The 22,815-nt window shown below is 45.3% G+C and overlaps 1 protein-coding gene and 1 long non-coding RNA gene across 2 annotated transcripts; both read left to right on the forward strand.

Moving 5' to 3' along the window:
• The first annotated feature begins 610 nt into the window (after nucleotides 1-610).
• Nucleotides 611-13,020, forward strand: rsbn1 (round spermatid basic protein 1). The gene is given in 9 exon segments (XM_079674274.1): nucleotides 611-1,300; nucleotides 2,859-3,066; nucleotides 3,458-3,993; nucleotides 9,272-9,409; nucleotides 10,999-11,141; nucleotides 11,417-11,584; nucleotides 11,892-11,925; nucleotides 11,927-12,001; nucleotides 12,330-13,020. Coding segments are annotated over 9 exon segments (1,974 nt in total). The 5' UTR covers nucleotides 611-982; the 3' UTR covers nucleotides 12,684-13,020.
• A 600-nt stretch (nucleotides 13,021-13,620) lies between these two features.
• LOC307038214 lies at nucleotides 13,621-14,654 on the forward strand. Its single transcript, XR_013807926.1, has 2 exons — nucleotides 13,621-14,315; nucleotides 14,352-14,654. It is a non-coding gene; the product is annotated as an uncharacterized lncRNA (long non-coding RNA).
• The last annotated feature ends 8,161 nt before the right edge of the window (nucleotides 14,655-22,815 follow it).

The following is a 22,815-nucleotide window of genomic DNA, read 5'->3' on the forward strand; positions in this document are numbered from 1 at the left end:
CTAATTTCCCCTCCTCGACTCCTCGAATCCTCGAATCCTCGGTCCTCCTCCTGTGTGGATGCGGCGGACAGACAGGTCTCAGTTGGTTTGGTGTCCTCTGCTTATATACTTGTAAATACAACTTTTGGCCCGTAATTTAAATTCCTCATTGTAGCGACCAGAGGGGGGGGGGGGGATATCCAGTCTCTGATAGTGTTACGTTATTATGAGAGTGCTCTCATACTTGTTTGAATCTGAAATTGTATATAGGTGTGTGTGTGCGTGTGCGTGTGTGTGTGTCCGCATCTGTAGCCTGTTATTGTCTCATTACACCGCACTGTGAATGAATCAAAGTAAATATATAAGTGGTCATGAACACATCTGTCCATCAGACAGAGGGCTGCTGTGCCTCCTGTCATCATTAATGGACGTCTCTTTAAAATGATCGCTCAGAGGAGAGGAGCTCTCATTTCTCTAACCGCCTGCTGCTTCCCCTCCTCTCTCCTCGGCTCCTCGGCTCCTCCGCTCGCATCTCCTGTGGGCGGGACTAAGACACGAGGATAGGAGTCTGGAGGGCAGTCGAGGAGGGGAATTAGAGAAATGAGAAAGGGCCCTGGAAGCTGCTTCACTTCCTCATTGATCATCTTCTTAATATATGTTCATGTTATAATTATACTTTTCATCACGTGTCTATATTTCAATGTAATAATGCCGGTCTGTTAATATCTGTTGCATGTCTGTATTTCTGTCTCTCTGCTGCCTCTCATGGCTGTGAGGAATGTAACCATGACGTCAGCAGAGTGAGTGTGTGCAGCTCTGCACGTGCCCACCTGATTTCACTTCAACTCCCATGCTGCTTTGCGGCATTTTAAACTACAAGCACCCACAGCTCCGTGTTTTACGCATGCGCATCAAACCCAAAACACTTCAAAGAACTACAACCGCACGTCACGACAACTACAACAGCTGTGGCCCATGCGCAGTGCGCATCACGGTCATTTAAATGTTTTCTGTACGTGCAAAGATGGCAGCTCAGGTCGACCTGCAGAGACTGATCCGGGAGAAGACGAAGAGGGAGAGGAAGGAGGAGAGGAAGAGGAGGGAGGAAAGGGAGGAGGAGAGGAAGAGGATCGAGGAAAGGGAGGAGGAGAGGAAGAGGAGGGAGGAGGAGAGGAAGAGGAAGGAGCTGACAGCGGAGAAACAGGTGAGGAGAGAGAGGAAGATTCACCGGAGCCTCCCGCTGCAGGTTCCCCGCAAACAGAGCATCATCCGCGGGGAGAAGCACCTCCTGCCGCCCCATCACCTCCACCTGCAGCCAGAGGTGGGAAATACAAATACTTCGTTAATATAGGCCTACTTAAGTACATGCTTCTGGTATCAGTACTTTACTCAACTACTTATTTTTCTGACGACTTTTTACTTTGACTTCTAACATGTTGAACACAAATACCTGTACTTTCTACTTCTTACATGTTGAACACAAATACCTGTACTTTCTACTTCTCACATGTTGAACACAAATACCTGTACTTTCTACTTCTTACATGTTGAACTCAAATACCTGTACTTTCTACTTCTTACATGTTGAACTCAAATACCTGTACTTTATACTTCTTACATGTTGAACTCAAATACCTGTACTTTCTACTTCTTACATGTTGAACACAAATACCTGTACTTTCTACTTCTTACATGTTGAACACAAATACCTGTACTTTCTACTTCTCTCATTTCCCAAACAGGCTGGTTCCTTTAGTCTGAATGTGTGTTTGGTGGCGTGATCATTATTATTTAGAGTCATTGCGTGCCTATTGATTTGAACACGATCCGTGTATCCATCATTTCCTGGTCTTCTCTAAAGAAGAGGGACCAATGGAAACGTTGTCATGTTGCCGTTGGTCACCATGGAAACATTCATTAGCTAACAATGACATTATTGTTCTATTAATATAAAGGGAGGTCAGGTACTCTTTAAAACAGCTGCTAGTTATGGGTACTTTTTACTGAAGTACATTTCAAAGCCTCTTTACTTTGACTTGAGTTAAGAAGTTTAGTCAGTACTTCTACTTTCACCAGAGTATTTTAAACACGAGTATCTGTACTTCTACTTGAGTAAAGGATGTGTGTACTTCTGCTTGAGTAAAGGATGTGTGTACTTCTACCTGAGTAAAGGATGTGTGTACTTCTACTTGAGTAAAGGATGTGTGTACTTCTACTTGAGTAAAGGATGTGTGTACTTCTACTTGAGTAAAGGATGTGTGTACTTCTACCTGAGTAAAGGATGTGTGTACTTCTACTTGAGTAAAGGATGTGTGTACTTCTACTTGAGTAAAGGATGTGTGTACTTCTACTTGAGTAAAGGATGTGTGTACTTCTACTTGAGTAAAGGATGTGTGTACTTCTACTTGAGTAAAGGATGTGTGTACTTCTACCTGAGTAAAGGATGTGTGTACTTCTGCTTGAGTAAAGGATGTGTGTACTTCTACCTGAGTAAAGGATGTGTGTACTTCTACTTGAGTAAAGGATGTGTGTACTTCTACCTGAGTAAAGGATGTGTGTACTTCTACCTGAGTAAAGGATGTATGTACTTCTACTTGAGTAAAGGATGTGTGTACTTCTACTTGAGTAAAGGATGTGTGTACTTCTACTTGAGTAAAGGATGTGTGTACTTCTACCTGAGTAAAGGATGTGTGTACTTCTACCTGAGTAAAGGATGTATGTACTTCTACTTGAGTAAAGGATGTGTGTACTTCTACTTGAGTAAAGGATGTGTGTACTTCTACTTGAGTAAAGGATGTGTGTACTTCTACCTGAGTAAAGGATGTGTGTACTTCTACCTGAGTAAAGGATGTGTGTACTTTTGCCATCTCCTCCTGCAGCCTCCTCTTCCTCTTCCTCCTCCTCTTCCTCAGAAGAAGCACCAGGTAGAATCTCCTGCTCTGTTCAGCTTCTCTCCGCTGAGGAAGGAGCTGAAGGAGAAGGAGCTGAAGCTGAGGAAGGAGCTGAAGAAGGAGCCGAAGGAGCTGAAGCTGAGGAAGGAGAACACGGAAACTAACGTGAAGCACGATCACATCAGGAGCAGCAAGGGTGAGTTTATCATTTGTTTGTTATGACTTGATCGCTTTAAACTCCGCCCCCTGAGCTCTGATTGGTCAGCAGGCAGTGCTTTCACTGAGTTGAGCTCTTAGCCTGCAACCTAACCTGCTTTGGGGCAGCTTAGCCGCTCAGCATCAGTTACCATGGAGACCTAGCCTGCTAAAAAGAGAACCAGCTTCGTAGGACCGGAAACCCAGAGTTTACCTGAAGGTAGCCGCTAAGAGAACATCCTGCTTCGTAGTATACCCCCCCGCTCCATGTGGAACATCAACAGACATGAGAAACAAACAGCCTGTTGAAGACCCTTTAATAACATGTTGCTCTGTATGTACTGAGAGGACTCACGAAGGATGCTTCATTGTGCTTTGTATCTTGTGTGTAGACCCGAGGCCTCGCAGTGAGTCGCTGAAAACGCTGGAGGAGTATCAGCTACTGAGGAAGAAGAAGAAGAAGAAGAAGAAGCCCCACATGCACCACAAAGCTGTGCAGACTGTGACCCCTGACCCCCTCTCCCATCATCACCTCCCCCTCCCGCGGAAGCTCCTCCCCTTCCTGTCGCATCAGGACATCTCCATCCGGCGCTCTCACCTAAACACCGGATCGTGGACGGGACATTTCCTGCACGAGGAGCTTCAGGCGAACGGTGGGGGGTCCGTGTTGCACGCTTACGGCGACGAGTTGTCCTTTCTCGATGCCGCGGAGATGGACGTTTTCGCCCAGGAGTTCCTAAAGCTGGCGTTCTCAGAGAAACCGCGGGGGGCGGCGCTCTACGCCCTCGCTGTGGTGCACGGCGCCGCCCACTTCCTGCCAGACTTCCTGGACTACTTCGCCTTCAACTTCCCCAACACCCCCGTCAAGATGGAGATCCTCGGGAAGAAGGACATCGAGACGACCACCATCGCCAACTTCCACTCTCAGGTAGGAGAGGACATGTGTCCCCTCTTCTCCATGTCTCTTCTACATCAACATGTGTCACCTCTTCCTCATGTCTCTTCTACATCAACATGTGTCCCCTCTTCTTCATGTCTCTTCTACATCAACATGTGTCCCCTCTTCTCCATGTCTCTTCTACATCAACATGTGTCCCCTCTTCTTCATGTCTCTACTACATCAACATGTGTCCTCTCTTCTCCATGTCTCTTCTACATCAACATGTGTCCCCTCTTCTTCATGTCTCTTCTACATCAACATGTGTCCCCTCTTCTTCATGTCTCTTCTACATCAACATGTGTCCCCTCTTCTTCATGTCTCTACTACATCAACATGTGTCCCCTCTTCTCCATGTCTCTTCTACATCAACATGTGTCCCCTCTTCTCCATGTCTCTTCTACATCAACATGTGTCCCCTCTTCTTCATGTCTCTTCTACATCAACATGTGTCCCCTTTTCTCCATGTCTCTTCTACATCAACATGTGTCCCCTCTTCTCCATGTCTCTTCTACATCAACATGTGTCCCCTTTTCTCCATGTCTCTTCTACATCAACATGTGTCCCCTTTTCTCCATGTCTCTTCTACATCAACATGTGTCCCCTCTTCTCCATGTCTCTTCTACATCAACATGTGTCCCCTTTTCTCCATGTCTCTTCTACATCAACATGTGTCCCCTTTTCTCCATGTCTCTTCTACATCAACATGTGTCCCCTCTTCTCCATGTCTCTTCTACATCAACATGTGTCCCCTCTTCTTCATGTCTCTTCTACATCAACATGTGTCCCCTTTTCTCCATGTCTCTTCTACATCAACATGTGTCCCCTCTTCTCCATGTCTCTTCTACATCAACATGTGTCCCCTCTTCTCCATGTCTCTTCTACATCAACATGTGTCCCCTCTTCTTCATGTCTCTTCTACATCAACATGTGTCCCCTTTTCTCCATGTCTCTTCTACATCAACATGTGTCCCCTCTTCTTCATGTCTCTTCTACATCAACATGTGTCCCCACTTCTCCATGTCTCTTCTACATCAACATGTGTCCCCTCTTCTTCATGTCTCTTCTACATCAACATGTGTCCCCTCTTCTCCATGTCTCTTCTACATCAACATGTGTCCCCACTTCTCCATGTCTCTTCTACATCAACATGTGTCCCCTCTTCTTCATGTCTCTTCTACATCAACATGTGTCCCCTCTTCCTCATGTCTCTTCTACATCAACATGTGTCCCCTCTTCTTCATGTCTCTTCTACATCAACATGTGTCCCCTCTTCTCCATGTCTCTTCTACATCAACATGTGTCCCCTCTTCTTCATGTCTCTTCTACATCAACATGTGTCCCCTCTTCTTCATGTCTCTTCTACATCTACATGTGTCCCCTCTTCTTCATGTCTCTTCTACATCAACATGTGTCCCCTCTTCTTCATGTCTCTTCTACATCAACATGTGTCCCCTCTTCTTCATGTCTCTTCTACATCAACATGTGTCCCCTCTTCTTCATGTCTCTTCTACATCTACATGTGTCCCCTCTTCTCCATGTCTCTTCTACATCAACATGTGTCCCCTCTTCTCCATGTCTCTTCTACATCAACATGTGTCCCCTCTTCTCCATGTCTCTTCTACATCAACATGTGTCCCCTCTTCTCCATGTCTCTTCTACATCAACATGTGTCCCCTCTTCTCCATGTCTCTTCTACATCAACATGTGTCCCCTCTTCTCCATGTCTCTTCTACATCAACATGTGTCCCCTCTTCTTCATGTCTCTTCTACATCAACATGTGTCCCCTCTTCTTCATGTCTCTTCTACATCAACATGTGTCCCCTCTTCTTCATGTCTCTTCTACATCAACATGTGTCCCCTCTTCTTCATGTCTCTTCTACATCAACATGTGTCCCCTCTTCTCCATGTCTCTTCTACATCAACATGTGTCCCCTCTTCTTCATGTCTCTTCTACATCAACATGTGTCCCCTCTTCCTCATGTCTCTTCTACATCAACATGTGTCCCCTCTTCTCCATGTCTCTTCTACATCAACATGTGTCCCCTCTTCTTCATGTCTCTTCTACATCAACATGTGTCCCCTCTTCTTCATGTCTCTTCTACATCATGTGTCCCCTCTTCTTCATGTCTCTTCTACATCAACATGTGTCCCCTCTTCCTCATGTCTCTTCTACATCAACATGTGTCCCCTCTTCCTCATGTCTCTTCTACATCAACATGTGTCCCCTCTTCCTCATGTCTCTTCTACATCAACATGTGTCCCCTCTTCCTCATGTCTCTTCTACATCAACATGTGTCCCCTCTTCTCCATGTCTCTTCTACATCAACATGTGTCCCCTCTTCTTCATGTCTCTTCTACATCAACATGTGTCCCCTCTTCTTCATGTCTCTTCTACATCATGTGTCCCCTCTTCCTCATGTCTCTTCTACATCAACATGTGTCCCCTCTTCCTCATGTCTCTTCTACATCAACATGTGTCCCCTCTTCCTCATGTCTCTTCTACATCAACATGTGTCCCCTCTTCCTCATGTCTCTTCTACATCAACATGTGTCCCCTCTTCTTCATGTCTCTTCTACATCAACATATGTCCCCTCTTCTCCATGTCTCTTCTTCATCAACATGTGTCCCCTCTTCTTCATGTCTCTTCTACATCAACATGTGTCCCCTCTTCTTCATGTCTCTTCTACATCAACATGTGTCCCCTCTTCTACATCACCATGTGTCCCCTCTTCTTCATGTCTCTTCTACATCAACATGTGTCCCCTCTTCTTCATGTCTCTTCTACATCAACATGTGTCCCCTCTTCTTCATGTCTCTTCTACATCAACATGTGTCCCCTCTGTGGAAAGAGACTCTGAAAGTTTCAGGAACAAAGATTCTCTCTCTTTTTGATCCATTTCTATAAAAACCTGTCTGAAAATGAGCTGATCAGATTTTGGCCACTTGATGATGTCATAACGATGTTTTGTCTTGTGTAACCATTAGCCAATCAGCAACCAAGGTAACCCCCCCCCCCCCCCCCTCATCACCTGAATCTCCTCCTAGAGCTCCATTGAGTTATTTTTACCCAAATCTCTCTCATGCCCCTTTCACACCAACGCGGTTCCAGGGCCGGTTCGGAGCTAGAGCCTGATAAGCACCAGTTTTTCCTGTTCACACCGCAGCGCAGCCGGCTCTTTCCCCGAAAACCGGTTCTTACCAAGCTCCAAAAAATTGTCGGTTTAGAAGCAAAAATCACATACGTCACGCTTACGTCGGAAGCGGGGGCAGGGGCGGGATCAACCTCCTGAACAACAACAACAAGCCCACGTTTTGTCCTATTTGTACACAACGATGGAAAACCCCAAACTTTAACCGTGGACCAGATTTGCAACAAACTGAAGAAAGTTAAGCAGGATTATCGGGACCAAAAGTGAGACCTCGGACGGAGTGGCAACGGTCGTCCGAAAACAAGTCCACATTATGACTTGCTAGACTCAGTCAAAGAACATTTGAAAGTTGCTTGTGACGAATGGAAGGTTTGTGGTGAAGTCGTCCGATCATTTGCATTTGGTTTCGGCAAAAGCAAAACGAGCAGCGCTTCAGTACAACGGGCCCTTGGTGTTGTTGTCGATGTGAGGGGTTTCTGCGTAGTTTGGCTTTATGAAGCAGGCACGTAAACGGGGACGTAATGACGCAGCAGCGGCAGCACCAGTCGGGCTCTGGGCGGTGTGAACAAAACGGAGGCTGAAAATAAAAAACGGTTCCGAACCAGAAGAGCGCAAGAGGAGCTAGAACGGTAATGGTAAATGGAGTGTACTTACGTAGCGCAGTCTTTAAGACAGAGTACCTTACTCTAGGAACTAACTTCACACACCGTTGGCCATCGGGAGCAACTCAGGGTTAAGTATCTTGCCCAAAGATACATCGACATAATAATAATAATAAATGGGATTTATATAGCGCTTTTCTAGACCCAAAGACGCTTTATATTATGAGTCAGGTCGACAAACAAAACAAGAACAAAAACAAAAACAAAACAAAAACAGAAAAGCAGTCAGGAGGATGTTGGTTCAGAGGGGGGAGGGGCGGGTTTAAGGATAAGCAGAGTTGAAGAGGTGGGTTTTGAGACGGGACTGGAACAGGGTGAGGGACTCAGACTCACGGAGGTCTTGGGGGAGGGAGTTCCAGAGCTTCGGGGCTGCCACAGAGAAGGCTCTGTCCCCGAAGCTCCGGAGTTTGGCCTTGGGGATTGAAAGCAAACCGGCTGAGGTGGATCTGAGGGACCAGGGTGGTTGGTAGAGGATGAGGAGGTCAGTGAGGTAGGGGGGGGCCAGATGGTGGAGGGCTTTATAGGTGAGGACCAGGAGTTTGTAGTGGATGCGGTGAGAGACGGGAAGCCAGTGGAGTTCTTTGAGGACCGGGGTGATGTGATGCCATGATTTGGTGTGGCTGAGGAGTCTGGCGGCTGCGTTCTGGACACGCTGGAGTCTACTGAGGGAGGTGGAGCTGATGCCGTAGAGGAGTGAGTTGCAATAGTCAAGGCGGGAGGAGATGAAGGTGTGAATGAGTCGCTCAGCTGCGGGGCGGGTGAGAGAGGGACGGAGTTTGGCGATATTGCGGAGGTGGAAAATGAGGTTTTTACAACTTGGCGGATGTGGGGGTCGAGGGAGAGGGTGGGGTCGAATATCACGCCAAGGTTGCCTGCCTGGGTGGAGGGGGAAACAGGGGTGCCATCGATGGTGACTGTCAGGTTGGGGGTTTTGCTGAGGGTGGATTTGGAGCCGATGAGGAGGAGTTCAGTTTTATTGCTGTTGAGTTTGAGGAAGTTGTGTTGCATCGAGGATTTGATTGCAGTCAGACAGGATTCGATGTGTGTGAGAGGGGGGTTGTGGGGGATTTGGTGCTGAGGTAGATCTGTGTGTCGTCAGCATAGCAGTGAAAGTCCAAGTTGTGATGGCGGAGAATCTGACCAAGGGGGAGGATGTAGATGATGAAGAGGAGGGGGCCGAGCACTGAACCTTGGGGAACACCTTGGGTGACTGAAGCTGTGGTAGAGGAGTGATTGTTGAGGGAGATGAAGTGGGATCTGTCGGAGAGGTAGACTGGAGCCACCTGAGACATGTTGACTGCATGGGCTGGGATTGAACCCACAACCTTCTGGTTGAAAGACGACCGCACTCCCTCGCAGCCACAGGCGCCCCTTGGTGTGGGAGGGGCATCAGAGGGCTTTTCTATACAAACCAAATACTGGCTCTAACACGATGTGTATCTACCTGTTGCAGGTGAGCCGGACGTATTGCTCGGGGACGTACCGCTCCGGCCCCATGAGGCAGATCAGTTTGGTGGGGGCCGTGGACGAGGAGGTGGGAGATTTTTTCCCAGAATTCCTGGACATGCTGGAGGAGTCGCCCTTCCTCAAGGTCAGAGCCAGATACATTGTTCCACCAACTCATCTACTAAAAGAGAAGCTCTTGTTTTAAACATTGTTTAGACGCTGTGAGATGGAAGTGTTTAGCGATATCAAACACGTCATCTTTGCGACAGCGATCTAGCTGCTCCAATGACGGACAGACTAAAAAGGACTCCAAGTCAAAAAGTTTCATAACCAGAGGAACTGCATACAATGATTACTACGTAGAGCTATCAAAAAACAACTCCTAGGCCCAGGAATTAATAGATTAGTTTCAGGACCGGACGAGCCCCATGTAGGTTACGTCCCGGCTCGTGGAAAGTAACATAGAACCAGTTGGAAATTGTAAAGTTGTTTATTGAGTTCTGTAAAATTAACAACACGCAGCCATAACAAAACAAGAAGGCCACAAAGGCTTAAATAAACCACAAAAGGAAGACTCTCTAAATGAGAGTTTTAACAAATGAGAACACAAACAAAATAATTAACAACAAAATAAACAAAAGAAAACCTCACTTCTAAAGTGGGGAAAAGAATTGGGCGGGAGAGGGAGTACCGAGTACCGAGAGAACACGGTGCACGAGGTCTTGTAGTTGGAGAGGCGGGCCCGGCATGCTCCACTCCAGATCTTCGGTTACGCCTAGAGGAGGCGGCGGCCGTAACATTGACTTATCGATGAGGTCGTAAAACTCTCCAAATATTTAGACTTTTATTGACATATTTATAAAAAACTTGTATAAAGTGAATATCTTTGGATATTCAAACACATTACGCTGGATTCTGAGACACTGAGATGAAAACATTCACTGACGTTTTAAACCCCAAACCATTTAAACGTAACCAGGGCAGGCACGCACAGCTGGGAACAATGTGTTTTGAGAAACTAGAGTGCACGAACCAAAACCATCAATCGATTTATCCAGAGAAATGTATTTGCAATATGAATAGTTTATGTAAAGAACCCAATGTTCTTTGAACACACATTGTAATGGGTTAGATCTCATTTCAAACCTCTATTTATCCAGATTGTCCCCTGAGATCATCGATCTCTTTTTCAATACATGTCTTTACTTCCTGTTTTACATAGACATGTTTTGTGCTGTTAGCAGGAAGTTACTGTTCCCAAAGCAAAGACGGAGAAAAAGAACGGAGATAAAGTACAGATATTAACGTGGATATCAACATTTAATACGGCGATATCAAAAGATAAAGTTCACCTTTAAGTGTTAGCAAGAGGCTCAAGGTCAGCGTTAGCTGTAAACATGTGCTTTGAGTCTTAACTCGTTTATATACTGCATTATAACTTTGCTCACTATTTGAAGTTCACTTGTTGAATGGTCTTCTAAAGTAATGCTCATATGGATGAAGCTTAAATGTAGTGTTGTTTTGAGTCTTCGTGTAGCTCTCACGTTGGTTTTTGGAGCTTTCAATAAATTAGAAATCATCAGTCAAGTGGACGACCTTCTTCCGGAGCGATATGCTACAGTTCATATCAGAAAAAATCAAAACCTAGCGTCGGTGTATAGAATACTTTGCTGTATCGATTATTTCCCCCACCCCTACTGAATATACAGCATGTTTCCCCCCCCCCCCCCCCAGATGACCCTCCCCTGGGGGAGTCTCTCCTCGCTGAAGCTCTCCTGCCGATCGCAGAGCGACGACGGGCCGATTCTGTGGGTGAGACCCGGGGAGCAGATGGTGCCGACAGCTGATCTGCAGAAGTCTCCGTTCAAGAGGCGCAGGTACCGGTCCAGCAGATCAGCTGCTCTGTGTGTCGCGTCGTGGACAGTCCCCGTTCATCAACTGAACAGTACTTTGTAAATGCTGCAGCTTTCAGCTGTTGTCCAGATGATGATAGACAACGTTTTAAAATCACAAAACAGCATTAGTTAGAAAGAAAGGATGAAAGACGAGGAGATATAACCAGATATTGTGTGTGCATTAATTACAGTGCAGTATGTACAGAGAGGGGGGGTCACTGAATCACCTCCTCTCCTCCCCCACATGTTTCCTGCAGGTCCATGAACGAGATAAAGAACCTGCACTACCTCCCTCGAGCCAGCGAGCCCCGAGAGGTTCTGTACGAAGACCGGACCAAAGCCCACGCTGACCACGTGGGTCAGAGCTTCGACTGGAAGAGCACTGCCGCCGTGGGACTGCTGAAGGCCGTGAGCTTCAGAGAGGGGTGAGAGAGAGAGAGAGAGAGGGAGGGAGGGAGGAGAGTGAGTGAGAGGACAGGGAGTAGAGTGAGTGAGTAGAGAGAGAGAGAGAGAGAGAGAGAGAGAGAGAGAGAGAGAGAGAGAGAGAGAGAGAGAGAGAGAGAGGAGAGAGAGAGAGAGAGAGAGAGAGAGAGAGAGAGAGAGAGAGAGAGAGAGAGAGAGAGAGAGAGAGAGAGAGAGAGAGAGAGAGAGAGAGAGAGAGAGAGAGAGAGAGAGAGCGTGAGAGAGAACACGTTGTTACTGTTAAAGACCCTCATAAAGCGTGTGTTACAGGAACAACGGTCCCCGGGTCACCAAAGACGTGGTTGTGTTTTCAGGCTGGTGATTTTAACGAGGTGGTGCAGCGGCTGCAGCTCGACCTCTACGAGCCCCCGGTGTCCCAGGTCAGGAGATTCAAATGATTATAATCACATTTATGAGTTACACTGATGACATGTTTAGTATGGGTAACATGTCGTCGTTAAAGTTCTCCTGTGTGTGTGTGTGTGTGTGTGTGTGTGTGTGTGTGTGTGTGTGTGTGTGTGTGTGTGTGTGTGTGTGTGTGTGTGTGTGTGTGTGTGTGTGTGTGTGTGTGTGTGTGTGTGTGTGTGTGTGTGTGTGTGTGTGTGTGTGTGTGTGTGTGTGTGTGTGTGTGTGTGTGTGTGTGTGTGTGTGTGTGTGTGTGTGTGTGTGTGTGTGTGTGTGTGTGTGTGTGTGTGTGTGTGAGCGCAGTGTGTGCAGTGGGTGGACGATGCTAAGTTGAACCAGCTGCGCAGGGAAGGGGTTCGATACGTTCGAACGCAGCTCTGCCACGACGACATCTACTTCATCCCCAGGAACGTGATCCACCAGTTCAAGACGGTGTCGGCCGTCTGCAGCCTGGCCTGGCACATCCGCCTCAAACAGTACCAGTCCTGCGGGGCGGAGACACATGCTGACCCCCCCACGGGACACTACTCTGTCCCTAATCTGCCCGACGACAGCCTCACCTCCTGCGGAGACAGCAAGACTTTCCCATTAGTCTGCAGAGATGGCAAAAGTACACACATCCTTTACTCAAGTAGAAGTACAGATACTCGTGTTTAAAGATACTCTGGTAAAAGTAGAAGTACTGACTAAACTTCTTAACTCAAGTCAAAGTAAAGAGGCTTTGAAATGTACTTCAGTAAAAAGTACCCATAACTAGCAGCTGTTTTAAAGAGTACCTGACCTCCCTTTATATTAATAGAACAATAATGTCATTGTTAGCTAATGAATGTTTCCATGGTGACCAACGGCAACATGACAACGTTTCCATTGGTCCCTCTTCTTTAGAGAAGACCAGGAAATGATGGATACACGGATCGTGTTCAAATCAATAGGCACGCAATGACTCTAAATAATAATGATCACGCCACCAAACACACATTCAGACTAAAGGAACCAGCCTGTTTGGAAAATGAGAGAAGTAGAAAGTACAGGTATTTGAGTTCAACATGTAAGAAGTAGAAAGTACAGGTATTTGAGTTCAACATGTAAGAAGTAGAAAGTACAGGTATTTGAGTTCAACATGTAAGAAGTAGAAAGTACAGGTATTTGAGTTCAACATGTAAGAAGTAGAAAGTACAGGTATTTGAGTTCAACATGTAAGAAGTAGAAAGTACAGGTATTTGAGTTCAACATGTAAGAAGTAGAAAGTACAGGTATTTGAGTTCAACATGTGAGAAGTAGAAAGTACAGGTATTTGTGTTCAACATGTAAGAAGTAGAAAGTACAGGTATTTGTGTTCAACATGTAAGAAGTAGAAAGTACAGGTATTTGTGTTCAACATGTAAGAAGTAGAAAGTACAGGTATTTGTGTTCAACATGTAAGAAGTAGAAAGTACAGGTATTTGAGTTCAACATGTAAGAAGTAGAAAGTACAGGTATTTGAGTTCAACATGTAAGAAGTAGAAAGTACAGGTATTTGAGTTCAACATGTAAGAAGTAGAAAGTACAGGTATTTGAGTTCAACATGTGAGAAGTAGAAAGTACAGGTATTTGAGTTCAACATGTAAGAAGTAGAAAGTACAGGTATTTGTGTTCAACATGTGAGAAGTAGAAAGTACAGGTATTTGAGTTCAACATGTAAGAAGTAGAAAGTACAGGTATTTGAGTTCAACATGTAAGAAGTAGAAAGTACAGGTATTTGAGTTCAACATGTAAGAAGTAGAAAGTACAGGTATTTGTGTTCAACATGTGAGAAGTAGAAAGTACAGGTATTTGAGTTCAACATGTAAGAAGTAGAAAGTACAGGTATTTGTGTTCAACATGTAAGAAGTAGAAAGTACAGGTATTTGAGTTCAACATGTAAGAAGTAGAAAGTACAGGTATTTGTGTTCAACATGTAAGAAGTAGAAAGTACAGGTATTTGAGTTCAACATGTAAGAAGTAGAAAGTACAGGTATTTGAGTTCAACATGTAAGAAGTAGAAAGTACAGGTATTTGTGTTCAACATGTAAGAAGTAGAAAGTACAGGTATTTGAGTTCAACATGTAAGAAGTAGAAAGTACAGGTATTTGAGTTCAACATGTAAGAAGTAGAAAGTACAGGTATTTGAGTTCAACATGTGAGAAGTAGAAAGTACAGGTATTTGAGTTCAACATGTAAGAAGTAGAAAGTACAGGTATTTGAGTTCAACATGTAAGAAGTAGAAAGTACAGGTATTTGTGTTCAACATGTAAGAAGTAGAAAGTACAGGTGTTTGTGTTCAACATGTAAGAAGTCAAAGTACAGGTGTTTGTGTGCGTTGTGAACTTCCAGAAGACTCTGAAACATCGGAGATCTCCGAGTGAAACGTCAGGAAAACTTTTAAAAATGTCCCCGAATGTTTTTCAGCCAAAGACTTAAAGATACAGCAAGACTTTTTATTCTATGAGCTGGATCTCTCTGCTGTCTCGTGAAAAATATGTGTTCATGTTTGTATTTATTTTAATTGTATTTGATGTCCAGTTTCCACTCAGTTGAATTGATTAAAATGTGAAAAATCACCACAGATTACATTTCCTGGATTTTTTTGAAGCCAGTAAACATGAGAAACTAAATACGGGTTATAAATCTTTATTTGGAGCAAAAATATAAATGTTTCCGGGGTTAATATTCATTCAGCATTTAATATATTCATTGCTATCGGGATGTTAAGAGCATTCCATGGAATATAACAAAGTGTTTTCTGAAATAAATGACATACCCCATTGAATTATGACTGAAGATCGTCAGCTGTCTTCCTCTCCCGTGTTGTTTCTCGATACGTAAAGGCTGCAGCACCTTTGATAACTTCTCTCTACATATCAAACATACCGGTAAACCAGCATCGTTTGCTGTGAAAGCAGATAACTCTGTCCACACATAATTAAATCCTGTGTTCCTCCGGTACTTTTCTTTGAGTTATCCATAGTTCGCTCATCGAGCCGGGGGTCAGGTTATTCACCCGCAGGAAAAGGCGCTCGCGCGGGACCGTAGTTGATCTAATTAAAACCGTTTTGTTTTTTATTTATGTGTCACAGTATCACCTCAAAATACAAGATACGAAACATTTTCAACCATGCAACAAAATATAAATAGTCCTACAAATACTTATTTTATTTCCTTCTTATTTTTGTCTAAACTCAAGGGAGCCAGAGCAGAGGGCTTAAAGGGCCGCGGGTTTCTGGGCGAGGGCTTGAGCTGTCAGATTTTCAGAAACGGGGTTTGATTGGCTGGTGCTGGCTACTCCGGCGTCTCCGGTCTGCAGACGGAGACGGACCGCTATGCTACCCACACAATTCAGGTTGGAACGTACAGAAATACAACTTGGAGAGATTTCTTTTGAAACCACTTTTATTCACAATTATTCACAAGACAAACAGACATCACCAAATAATAAACGTTTAGTTTGACATGGTGCTAAAATTAAAATCTGTAACTTTCATAAAAACAAAAAAACATCACAACTGAGATCAGGAAAAACATAGCATCTCAGGAAAAGAGTCATTGTCATTTGTAAACGTCAGTCCGTTGCAGTGAGCAGCGATCAGTGCCAGCTCTGCAGCAGGAGGCAGATCACCCGGACTGACCTGAGGCTCAGACGTGAAGCCAGGCCTGAAGCGTGGTCCAGGCGGGGGCCACACACCTCCACCACCTGGCCCAGCGTGAGGATCCTCTCCTCACAGAGTCTCTGTTGCAGAGAAGGCCCAGCACCTTGAAGAGACCTCCATAGAAACCCGAAAGATTGTTCAATTGTAATCCATTCAGGCCCATCAGGAACAGCGACTCAGCCAGACCCAGCCCACCACCGCGCTCCAATAAGGCCCGAGCTACGGGTCTCCAGACCAGGTCAGCAGGTCCAGTCAGGCATACTTGCCAACCTTGTAGTTGTAAGTGCACTGCCTCGCAGCCTAGCACCGTCCTTGATGGAGCATGTGTGTGGGCTGGACCTGTATTTTAGAGGAAAGGAGTGAGCAGAGAGAGGAGAGTAGTTGTCGATTCTTGTTCTGTTTTCTGTGACTATCTGCCTCACCCTCTCAGACTTTGAGTCTGATACTACTATGGCTTGATGGAAAATAAATCCCTTTGAAATACACCGCCTCCTTCTCACCGGCACTACAATATAATATTTACAGTGTTTTTGCACTTTCAGAAAACACATGCAGATGTACGTAAAAAAAAAAGTATTGTCTGTAATTAAATACGTAACTCGTAATATAAAAGTGTATTACTATTATAAGACTTTAAGATATTTCTTTGTCATTTTAAGGTAAACATAAAACTGGAAGAAAAAAAACGTCAAATAAAAAAAACGTAACATTTAAGTAAAACATTTTTATATAAATAATTTTCTCAATATTCGATTCGGCACCCACAGAGAGAGAGGCGCCAGGAGAGAGAGAGTGAGAATGACCACAGGAAGTGACAGGATGACTGCCCATCAAGGAGGGCTACTTGCAATCATTGTGGGAAAGTGGACACTGGGAAAGGGTGAGCAAGAGCAAGCAGGTGAGAGAAGTGACTGAGGGTGAGGGATCAGAAGATGGACAGTATTATTATCTGGGCTTAGTTAATAGCATGCCTCACAATGATAATGAATGGACAGTCACATTAGAGATTGGCAGCTCACCTGTAGAATTTAAAATAGATACAGGAGCCGATTGTAGTATCATAAGCGAAACTGTGTACAAAACACTGGAGCCAAAAAGGGCTCTACAGAGGCCAAAGAAGGTGCTGAGTGGTCCCGGGGGTGGATTGAACTGTTTAGGGCAGTTTATAACTCAGACCAGCTACAAGGGAAACACATACACATGCAGGCTCTATGTCATTAGAGGGCAGAGTGTGAATACCCTACTCAGCAGGCCAGTAGCTGTAGCTATGGGGTTAGTAAAGCGAGTGGGCGAGGTCAACATCCGTGAACAGGAGTTTGGCCTACTGAAAACACAGCCTGTGAAGATAGCTCTAAAGGACAATACCCAGCCCTATGCAGTATGCACAGCACGCCGGGTCCACAGTCTTCTCATCACTTGACGCAGCGTCAGGGTTCTGGCAGATCCCACTGGACAAAGACAGCCAGAGGTTGACCACCTTCATCACGCCGTACGGTAGGTACTGTTTTAAACGTCTTCCCTTTGGGATCAGCAGCGCACCTGAGATATTTCAGAGGAAGATGGTGGAGACGCTGGAAGGGCTGGATGGCGTTGCCGTCTACATGGACGACATCATCATCCATGGCAGCAACACCGGCGAACATGATGAGCGGCTGCAGAAGGTTCTGGATCGGCTGGAGTCTGCAGGCCTGAAGCTGAACAATGAGAAGTGTGTGCTGAGAAAGGAGGAGCTGCACTTCCTGGGTCAGGTGATCAACAAAGATGGTGTACGACCCGACCCGGCCAAAGTGTCTGCAGTCAGCAAACTTGAACCACCAGAAAACGTGCAGGAACTAAAGAGAGCACTCGGCATGATCAACTACCTGGGGAAATATATTCCAGACCTCGGCACAGTGGGCCAGCCACTATATGCACTGTTAAAAGCAGACTCAGTGTGGAGGGGGGGTCCGGCGCAACAAGCAGCCTTTGAGCGAGATAAAGAGCTCCTCACATCGTCACCTACCCTGGTGTACTATGATGTTAACAGGAGCACAGTGGTCTCAGCAGACGCAAGCCGTTATGGGATAGGCGGTGTCCTGCTGCAGCTCCATGGCGAGGACTGGAGACCGGTAGCATACTGCTCAAGGCGACTGAGCGACGCTGAGACCAGGTACGCTCAGATAGAGAAGGAGTGCCTGGCGAGCGTGTGGGCGTGTGAGAGGTTTCAGATGTATCTCTACGGCCTACCAGCATTCAAACTGATTACGGATCACAAACCCCTCATCCCACTGATGAACTCCAGGGATCTCGACAATGTGCCACTCCGCTGCCAGCGACTCCTCGTGCGGTTGATGAGGTTCAACCCAGAGGCTGAGTATGCGCCGGGGAAAACCCTGGTGGTGGCAGACACACTGTCCAGGAGCCCACAGGAAGACAAGGGGCTCAGTAGAGACACAGACGTGGAGTGTTACGTAGCAGCTGTGATGAGCAGCATTCCAGCATCGCCGAAAAAGATAGACAGCATCCGCGTGGAGACGGCAGCGGACGAGCAGCTCCAAGAAGTGATCAGGTACATACAAGAGGGGAGGCCTGAACACCTAGCACACACAAACACCTGTGTTAGGGAGTACTTTCCCGTTAGGAACGAACTGTCTATGCATGATGGGGTAGTGACCAGAGGGAGTAGAATAGTGATACCAGGGAGATTGAGGTCAGAGATACTAGAACGCATACATGAGGGCCATCGAGGTCTTAACAAGTGCAGAGACAGGGCCAACACTTCGGTGTGGTGGCCTGGCATAGCCACACAGATCACACACAAAGTCGAGAACTGCATTTACTGTCGTGAGCAGAGGAGAGCACAGAGCAGAGAGCCTCTCCTGTCAACACCTCTCCCAGACAGGCCGTGGAAGAGAATTGGCATAGATTTATGTGAACATGAGAGAGAGAGTTACCTAGTCATAGCTGACTACTACTCTAGATACCTGGAGATACTCCACATGCCTACCACGACTAGTGCACATGTGATCTTGAAGCTGAGAGCCACGTTTGCCCGGCACGGAATACCGGAGGAGGTTGTCAGTGACAACGGACCGCAGTTCAGCAGCGAGGTCTTCAGAGGCTTTGCCTGTGACATGGACTTTAAGCACACAACCTCTAGTCCCCACAACCCACAAGGAAACGGTTATGCTGAACGTGCAGTTCAAACGGCAAAGGGGATTCTGAGACAAAAGGACCCCCTACTTGCTTTAATGGTTTACCGTTCTTCTCCACACAGCAGTACGGGTGTCAGTCCGGCAGAGCTCCTAATGGGCAGGAAAATCAGGACGACGCTTCCCACTCTGTCCAAGAACCTGCAACCAAGGTGGCCGAGCAGACATCCCATCAAAGCTCGAGATGCTGCAGAGAAGAGCAACTATAACAAGCGCCATGGCGTGAGAGAGCTCACACCACTGCAGCGAGGAGACCATGTTCTCACCAGACTGGACAATCAAAAGACCTGCTCCACACCTGCAGTAGTGGCAGGTGAGAGTGTTACACAGAGGTCTTATCTCATCGAGACGGAGCAGGGTGCTCTGTACAGACGTAACCGTCGACATCTCCAAGCGGTGCCCGTAGCGGGGCCTCCAGCGAACGACGACACAATCAGATGAGCCCAGAACATGGCTCGCCTGGTCCAACAAGGAACACTGATGGACTGATCCAAACCAGGTCTGGTAGACCTGTTAAACCTGTCCAGAGACTTGACCTATGAGGGGACAGTTCAATAGTTAAAAAAAAAGGGTGTTGATATTGAACAAAAAAGAGGGAAAAAGGGGATATGTCATAGTTATTGATATGTGTTGATATTGTTAAAAGGAAAAAGGGAGTTGTCATAGTATTGTTAACTGACTACAAGGGGAGTTATCATATACGTTACGGCATGTTTACGACAGTTACAGTAAGTGGGAGTGGCGCGAGAGGTAGTCTAGGTTGGGATTGATGAACCACCGGAGGAGGCAATAAAGCGTGCTGTTAAATAACCAACTGTTCCGTTGTCTGTTAATATCCAAGATATTACACTTGTTTTATTTATGTGTTCTGTTGCTGTGTGACCTGCATGGGACCTTATTTCGGAAAAATTATGTATTGAAGTCAGTGGAGAGAGAAAGATTATCTTTCGATCTCGTTTGAATTGTGCCACGAATTACACATATGATGTTTGCCAATTTAAAAGATAATTTTGCAAAAAAATAAAAATGTGTCGTAAAACTGTGAACACATTTGTTTGTGTGAAACGCTGAATGAACTACATCTCTGGTCTCGCAGAACAACACACGTCACCAAGATGGCCGTCACTACTGTCTTGTCAACAAAAGGATTGACTACCCTCACTATCACCACAATGAAACACATCCAGAAGAATGTCATGCAAAGCTGCCTTCCTTTGATTCTCTCTGAACTGCCTGGTCTTTTTCATGTTTAATGTCAAGCATTTGTGCAGATAGCATGAAGTAGAACAGATCGCCGATGCTAATGTAGCGTTAGCATTTCTCCCCCGGGCTTAAATTGTGTATTATAGAATGATCACACCGGTGACTCTTACTGTTTAACAAGTTGGGTTATTTGATGTTACTTCATAGTAAGGCTAATACAAATGACAAGGCTGTAATGCTAACTAACTTGCTAGCTACTAGCTAGGTAGCTAACTTGATCCAGCCCTTTCTCATTTCATCAAATCCCCCTCCTCGACTCCTCGACTGCTTGGTCCTCCGGTAGCGACCCGGAAATGAATTTCAGCGCGCCATGTTGAAGGACATCTCATTTCTCTAAATGCACTTCGAGGACCGAGGACCGAGGATCGAGCGTCGAGGAGGCTCTCTGGAGGAGCTATAACCGAGGAGAGAGGAGAGAGGAGAGAGGAGGCTCTCTGGAGGAGCTATAACCGAGGAGAGAGGAGAGAGGAGAGAGGAGGCTCTCTGGAGGAGCTATAACCGAGGATACACTGATGGATCCTCCAAGGCTCCTTCCTGGATGCATTTCCGGGAACAGAGATGTTTCGAAGTATCGTGACGCACGGCCGGACTGATCTCAGCCAATCACAGCTCTGCATGCATCCCCTGGATATTATTTTATTAACTGCTTTCATTGTGACGCGAAGTTTACAGAGAGAACAGCTGCTGAGGTCAGTGCAGAAAGCAGAGCAGTGTGTATAATATATATCGCTCAATAATATATGCAACAGGCCAACATTTCACACTTTATTTGTAGGCTTCAGGAGATATCTACAAATGAACAGTAGATATTTTTCATGAAACCATATAGTGCTTCACATAATAAAAAAAAAACGGCTGTAGCCTGATATTTAGCTATGCTTTAGGAGCTGTTTGTGTGTGTGTGTGTGTGTGTGTGTGTGTGTGTGTGTGTGTGTGTGTGTGTGTGTGTGTGTGTGTGTGTGTGTGTGTGTAGGTGGTTGTGTGTGTGTGTGTGTGTGTGTGTGTGTGTGTGTGTGTGTGTGTGTGTGACATAGTTGATGTGGCAGGCAGACAGGCAGGTGTCAGTAGGTTATCTGACATATGAATGGTAAAAAATAGTACATTCTCCGTTAGCCTACGAGCTCCCCGTTTGAGCGAAGGACTATTCCTTCTCAACGTAGCATGAAATTGGATATGCGCTTAACTTGTCCTGGATTGGAATTTTTCCGAACATTTCCCTAGGAGGAAAAATGTGCTTAAAATGCATGAAAAACCCACATATAGTTTTTGGGGGGCGGGGCTAATAGAAGGCAATTTGAAATATGTCCAGATTCATAAGAGCAATGTGTATACCGCGTTTCGTGAATATTGGAAAACCTATATCCAAGTAGTTTGGAGTAATTTGGAGTAATTTGTGGCATGTAAATCGTCAAAAATGGTGTATTCACTGTTAGCTTACGACCTCCACGATCTAGCTTTCAGAAATGTCCTTCGCAATTTAGCATCACATTGGATATGGGCTGAACTTGTTCTGGATTGGAATTTTTCCGATCATTCCCCTATGAGGAGTTCGCAGAAATGTCCTTAAAATGCATTAAAAAAACGCACATTTTTCAAAATGGCCGATTTTCTGGAGGGCGGGGCTAATAAAAGCAAATTTGAAATATGTCCGCAATCATAATAGCAATGTGTCTACAGCGTTTCGTGAATACCGGGAAAACTATATGCGAGTAGTTTGGAGTAATTTGCGTCATGCAAATCGTCGAAAATGGTGTATTCGCTGTTAGTTTACGACCTCCACGATTGAGCTATCAAACATGTTCTTCGCAATTTTGCATCATATTGGATAGGGGATGAACTTGTCTTGGATTGGAATTTTTACGATCATTCCCCTCGGAGGAGTTTGCAAGAATGTGCTTAAAATGCATGAAAAACACAAATTTTTCAAAGTGGCCTACTTTGTCGGGGGCGGGGCTAATGGAAGCTATTTACAAATATGTCCGCAATTCCATGAGGAATGTCAGTGCCAAAATTCGTGAAGTTCTGAGAAACTATGTGACTATCACACAATAGGGCGCGCTAGTGAGCAGTCTTTTTGAAAAAGTATGTTTTTTTTTTACATTCTCGAAAAGGTCGTGGGCTGTGACGTGTCTCCCAAGTTTTGCATCCGAAGCTCATTTTATGCTATCTGAATAAAAAAAAAATGTATAGGCCACGCCCACATTCTGCATTTGTTGCAACACTTTAAATCTCAGTTCGTAGTCACCCCCAGAGTATGTGTACAAAATAAAAATAAAAATGTGTGTTGCTTTTGGCGCCCCCTATGGTCCAAAATAAAAATGCTTTGGTGTGCCTATTCCCCAAGATGGAATGAAGCTATCCACCAAAATCTGTGATTTATGGATACAATGTTGATGACTTATCAGCATTTCTTTCTAAGCCCCGCATTTTTGCGAGTACGAATTGATTAATGGTGGCAATATTTATCGTCCTAACATGCTCATTTTCTTTGGTAATGTTTGTGACCCTCCACCGATGCTGTATACGAAGTTTGGTATCGAAAAACAAAAAATAGAAATTTAAGTGATTATTTCACTGTTTTGAACATTATGCTAATTAATTGAGACATTTTAAAATCAGACAGAGTTGATACGATATATTCTGTCCTGTTCACGATAAAATAAAACGAGA

The sequence above is a fragment of the Notothenia rossii genome (assembly GCF_949606895.1).
Source record: "Notothenia rossii genome assembly, chromosome: 4".
Classification (NCBI taxonomy): domain Eukaryota; kingdom Metazoa; phylum Chordata; class Actinopteri; order Perciformes; family Nototheniidae; genus Notothenia; species Notothenia rossii.